The 6,000-nt window shown below is 35.5% G+C and overlaps 1 protein-coding gene across 2 annotated transcripts; it reads left to right on the forward strand.

Moving 5' to 3' along the window:
• Positions 1-801: 801 nt before the first annotated feature.
• Positions 802-4,812, forward strand: LOC105320644 (synaptosomal-associated protein 47). 2 transcript variants are annotated; one of them, XM_011418657.4, is made up of 4 exons: positions 802-933; positions 1,330-1,797; positions 2,419-2,959; positions 3,306-4,811. In XM_011418657.4, exons 2-4 carry the CDS (start codon positions 1,354-1,356, stop codon positions 3,644-3,646), a joined length of 1,326 nt encoding a protein of 441 aa, XP_011416959.3. In that variant the 5' UTR covers positions 802-933; positions 1,330-1,353; the 3' UTR covers positions 3,647-4,811. The 2 variants fall into 2 exon arrangements, with proteins under 2 accessions (XP_011416959.3, XP_019919800.3); XM_020064241.3 differs by having other exon boundaries at positions 806-937; positions 3,306-4,812.
• Positions 4,813-6,000: the final 1,188 nt, after the last annotated feature.

Consider the following 6,000-nt stretch of genomic DNA (forward strand, 5'->3'; position numbering starts at 1 on the left):
CTACCGAGTCGTGATATTTCTTTTATTTTTCGACTGGAGACATATATAAGGGGTTGTTAACGATAATTAATAAAAGAAATAAAAAAAAAAATAGAAAGGGGGGGGGGTGGTAGTGCATGGTCCAGTCCACAAGCACCTGTGATCTATTAACATTTAAACCTGTTAATTCCCCAAAATTCAAGGTACATTACCAGCCTCTTTTCGGAGCTAGAATATTAAGAATTTTTTTAAAGGGACTTGGACACGATTTGAGATCAAAAATTCTATTTTTATTTTTTAAAATATTAAAAGCAGTGCCTGGCAATTTATCGCATATTGATTTATTTAGTTGCCTTCTTCTTCTTCTTCTTTCGTCGCGTACTTAGCAGTCATTTCTTTTAATTCTTGACAGTCATATGTAGATGAAGCATTGAATTTATCATTCACTATTGTTACAAGGAATAGAAATGTATGGATTAAAAAAAATTAATTCAAAATTAATTTTAAATCAGGGCCCAGTTTAAATCAGAACGGTAATTCAGACGTTTTTGTTTGTTTTTTTTTGTTTTTTTGTTTTTTTTTTTAGATCTAAAATGTACTTTAGGATAGAAAAAAAATGCCCCCAGAATATATGATTGTACCTATCAACCTTATTACATATGTAATTATGGAAAAGTTTTAAATGGGCAAATCTGCTGTTTTACATTGTTTAAATATACTAGTTTTGTGTATAAAAAACATGTATCTAAAGTTCGAAATTAATAAGGTCATTTGCTATACATATTCGGGACATTATAAAAAAAAATTTCAATGTAAGGAAGATAACTCTAATTCCAAAATTGAAAATGAAAGTAGGATTTTCGTAATGTTGACAAAAACGTTTTAACGTTTTCATTTATAGTACATGTAACTTATCTATCGTGGGGATTAAGATCAGGAATGTGTAACGCTGATGTGGGTAACAATTTTTTGGTAGATTTCATAAACTTTTTTAATATACAATAACAAAGACCAGAAGTGGTATGGTCTTCTACTGAACGTGTATTGTAAAATTGCTTGTGTACATATGGATTGACTGTAGTTATCTCTATCAGTATGATAGTCATTAATATTTATAAATGAAGCACTTATGACAGGGCATAAGAAGAACGAAAAACACTTTACAAGGTTAGAAAGTACCACCTAGGATTTCAATATATACTTAGTACGTGTACGTAGCCTTATTTATTTTTCTACCCAGGTCCCCATGTTAATGACAAAAAAATAATAAATTTGTTTATAACATATATTTTAGGTAAACCAGACAGTATTACATGGTATAAACTGATAGTTTGTATACCGTACTTGTAGATTCAAAATCCTGCATAAGATATTATGATGACAGAGACCCAAAGCCAAGAGACATACATCATAAAAACATGGCCATGTTGCTACTACGACAACAGCAGCAGAAGATGGATATACGGAAATCTCTGTGTAATGGGAAAAGGCTTGAGATTTACCACAGACAAAGAAGACACTGTCGACATTCTGTATTCAGACATTGCCCAAGCCAAGAAGTCAATGACAGGACTTATATTCCGAGCTGTTGTGGTGGACACAATTAATGGCGAAAAACACTGGTTTTCTTCATTTAACGATGCTTACTCAGTTGTGCAATACATCAGATTTTTCTTGAAGTCAAAACTGCTGCAAAAGAAGGGTTCAATAGAAGCAACAAAATCAGAGGGAAGAACTGAAATGGGACGCAAACTTCTGTCTGTTGCTGTGGATTCTGAGAAAACGCTCAGGAATGCTGCAGAAGTGCTAACTACTCAGGTAAGGAAATGCAACTTTTATAAAATCAAATGTTGGAACTGCCATAGAACTGACATGGGTTGAATTTTACTTGGAAGAAGTATAAAACAGTTAGTTACTGTGATTTTTTCCTTCCAAACAATATTGCTTTTATTCCCGTATTCATGCCATAGACTACAATACCGATCAGACCCAACCTAACAGAAAGTAAACCCCAACTAAACCCTGAGTTTACTTTCTGGGTTTAGTCTGGGTTTACTTCGGGTTTAATACTAGAGTGGACCCAGAGTAAACCCAAAATAAACCCAAAGTGGACACAGAGAGTAAACCCGGCCAAAAGTATGCCCCTGAAAGCAGACGCTAACTGTGTGTGTATTCGGAATATACAAGGGGTAGGAATTACAGGCAGTAGGATAGTAAGATTAAAATACTAGTCTGCTTCACACTTCAGTGCATACAGTTGACCTCAAAAGCAGTTTCAAAATACCAAGAGTAAACCCCAAGTGGACCCAAATTTTCAAAAAGTAAACCCAGAGTAAACACCAAGTAAACCCAAAAATTAACCCGAGGTTTAGTTGGGGTTTAATACTCTGGTGTTAGGTTGGGTCTGACTGGTACTGTAGCTTTGAATTCTTTTTGAAGGGTCACCAATTAGACTCTGCCATGGCTACAATGATGGACCTTCACTCGGACCTGGACGTGGCTGAAAACCTCGTCTCTGGACTGGAATCCTGGTTCGGCAGGTGGTCAGTCCCAGAGGAGTACAAAACCAATGACCCCCTAATGGTCACTGAGTGTGACCTCTCCCAAGAGTTAGACTATGAGGTCCTCTACACAAAACTAGAACCCAACAAAATGAACGCGCAACACCTGGGTATCTTTCGGATTGCCAAGGACGGAGTCTATCTCATGACGGACAGACAAAAACTTGTGCATTGCTACAAGTGGAACGGAATTTCCCGAGTTCGCGTCGTAAGTCTCTGGGAAATCACGGTCACTAGATTCCAGATTGGCGAGGCGGACATCTCTTATTCTCTTGTGTTTACATCTGTTTACAGTGTGTTAGGGATTCTGGATTGCAGACTGCGCAGTAAGGTGGAGTACTCCCAGGATGCCTTCAGAGGAGAGTCGTACGGCGTAAAACCTCTGAAAGCTACATCCAGTAGTCTCTGTAGTCAATCCAGTAAGTACATTGTACATCTGCTGTTATGGACCAATATCGGCCAAGGAATCTGACTTTTTATCTGTAATAGAGCTAAAAGTTTAGAAGTTGTACACTTCTTCACGAAAATAACAATGTTTTACATGATTGTGGTTACCAATAAGGGTTCTTTAAGCTTTATTATAATTGTAATAACTTAAGACTTCTAAGGTAAAAGATATGTACAGTTCCGATCAGACCAAACCTAACAGAAAGTAAACTCAGAATTCTGCTTTTTACAGTACTGTACAGTACACATACCGGTACATGTAGATAGTTTACATTTATTATAGAAAGGTTTCTGATATGATAATTTTTCCGATTTCAGAACAACTTTTTAATAAGAAAAATGAAGGAACAGAACCAGGATTAGCACCAATCAAAATAAACCAGCCTGGTGATCACATGACCAGCAACAACCAATCAGATGCACCGATACAACCATGGGACCAATCATCACAAGTTTCAATTCAGTCTTCAAAGAAAATTGTAAGTGACCAGGAAGTGTCTGAACTAAGCGGCATTCTGGGAGATCTGAAGTCTATGGCTCTTGGAGTTCAGCAGGAAATGGATGATCAGGATGAGAAAATCACGAAACTTGGGAGGACAGTGGAAGAAGCAAACATTAGGGTGACGGATACAGAACAACGCATCAAAAACCTGCTGTAGTTATAAACACTGAATATTTTTAATGAGATTGGGTTTGGAACATGCATTCATGCTTGCCTATATGTGGCCTCATCTTAGTTATTAAAACAAATAGTGAAAGAAGCAAACATAAAAGTTAAAGTAACAGAATATGGCACATTAAAAAACCTCCTGTAATAATAAAACATCAGACTGTTAGATTTAGAAGATTGGGTTTGGGGCATGCAATCGCAACCATTAGAAGTGTGCCTATAAGTGTGTATATTAAGGATCAATGAGATGAGAATCAACAATTAACAGAACATTTTTATCAAACAAATCATATTAATTGGGACCATTAATTTATGAAACCAGTAGACAGTTACATGTATCTACAGTAAGTGTTATTTTGTTGAGAATTTTAAAAAAGACTCTTTGCTTGATATTTTTTTTCATTTTTCGAAGGTATAAACCGTGGGTAAAACTATGGACCGTGGGTAGAAGATTACATGTAATACAACATTTTTATTTGTTTATAAACTTTTAACTTAATAAAAGCCTATACATTGGAATTATATTTATTGTACATTGGCGAAATTTATTTTGCTTATGTATGATTGTGATGTTTATTCATAAAAGTATATACAATGTGATCAAAGTCGGATCCTTGAATCTACTCAATGACATGTAGATTGTTTGTAGGTTTTAAAATATAATGAATACAGATAATTATACTGTACTTTAAAGATATGCCTCCACTCCTATACCATACTCCGTTTTTCATTAAAGGCCATCTATGTCACTTAAGTGATAATTATATTTTTATTTGCGTCAGTCATTGCTAGTTGAATATCTTAGGTTTTAGGTCTTACAAAGGTAAACTTCATGTACATGTACATGTACTTGTCCAACATTTACCCCATTTTTGCAATGATGTCGCAAACCTTCCCGACATCGAACTTACATATAATTATAACGTAGACGTAGGCCTCCGCGACAATCCTCTATTTGATAAGATTGAGCAAGACTTCATTGAATTAAATACTATGACCTTACATACACCGCAGATGTGACATTTATAGGCATACTGATGTACAATTTTAGTAATTTAGTGATTTTTGAATACTTTTTACAATCAATCTATTTATTTGTTAAAAGGAAGATGTAAATTCATGCATGTATAAACAATAAACTGCTTTCTTTGATGATCAATGCGGGTTATGAAGGTAGCGATCATTGCAGAACAAATTTACGTAGGTTTAATTGCGAGTATTGAGTACATGAACATGTCTAGACGCCAAAATTAACAAAGTGCTTGTGACATAAATGAAAGGTCACTTCATAATTTTGAGACACGTATTTGACAATAATTAATTTGTTGGACTTTCGGACAGATACCTACATGTAGTATGCTATGCCCGCTGCCTTTGGCAACAATTCTGTCTTCTAGTTAAAAAAAATCATAAACTACAAACTCGTTGTTGGTTGTAAATTACTGCATTTCTATGTTTAAATGCAGAAATATTTTGTTAAGGATAACGCATTGAATTGAATTTTTCGATTATCAGCGTCGTCGGAAGCAAATTGAAAGGGGGGGGGGGGGCTAGACGCTAGACTTATCTTCAGAAATCTTGAAAAGCAAAACAAAAAGAACCACCTAATTCCCAAAATCATGAAAATCCTAATCCGGGGAGGGGGGGGGGGGGGGTTACCATAGTTAAAAAAATGATTACCTACCAAAATGTTTTCTCCCAAAATCATAAAATTAAACTAATCCGTGGGGAGGGGGAGAGGGGGGGGGGGAGATCGGGCTAGTATATTTATGGACTCAACTTAAATTTTCAATATTTCAATCTGAGGTAAATTTACAAACAATTATGTTTGCTGCGAGAAAAAGTGGAGGAGGGGGGCTGGACTCTCCCTGATGCTATGTGCCTAATGGTAAGGACTCTAACTTTGGTAAGGCCCCCCCCCCTTCCCGGTTCCGTCGCCTATGCTAATAATCAGAAAAAGTCTCAAAACGAGTTTTGATTCAAAATTTGTTACAATTTACATACATTTGCTATCTTTTGCCAAATGCCCATTGCAAGTAATATATAGACACTTAAATGCTTTCAAACATTATTCTCAAAGATAATATCAAGATCCGTCTTTTTCTCCGTGATATTAGTGGAATATAAAAAAAAAAAACAATTAATTAAACATGAAAAAAGATTTAATCTAAATGGATAATTAATTCAAAATACCGATAAATATCAACAGACTAGGAAAAAATATCACACACCTTCACATGTTCTTAGGAAAATCTCCACTGGAATTTGTAGCAACTTCTGGTGGCAGTTCAATCTGTAACCAGAATGATGTCAAGCGCTGAGTAAAACAAGAGTTTTATTTCT

Source organism: Magallana gigas, chromosome 10 (assembly GCF_963853765.1).
Source record: "Magallana gigas chromosome 10, xbMagGiga1.1, whole genome shotgun sequence".
Lineage (NCBI taxonomy): Eukaryota > Metazoa > Mollusca > Bivalvia > Ostreida > Ostreidae > Magallana > Magallana gigas.

Coding starts and splice junctions, on each gene's coding strand:
- LOC105320644 (XM_011418657.4), top strand. CDS start 1,354: ATGATGACAGAGACCCAAAGCCAAGAGACATACATCATAAAAACATGG. Junction 1,798..2,418: donor CAGAAGTGCTAACTACTCAG/GTAAGGAAATGC, acceptor TTCTTTTTGAAG/GGTCACCAATTAGACTCTGC. Junction 2,960..3,305: donor TAGTCTCTGTAGTCAATCCA/GTAAGTACATTG, acceptor TTCCGATTTCAG/AACAACTTTTTAATAAGAAA.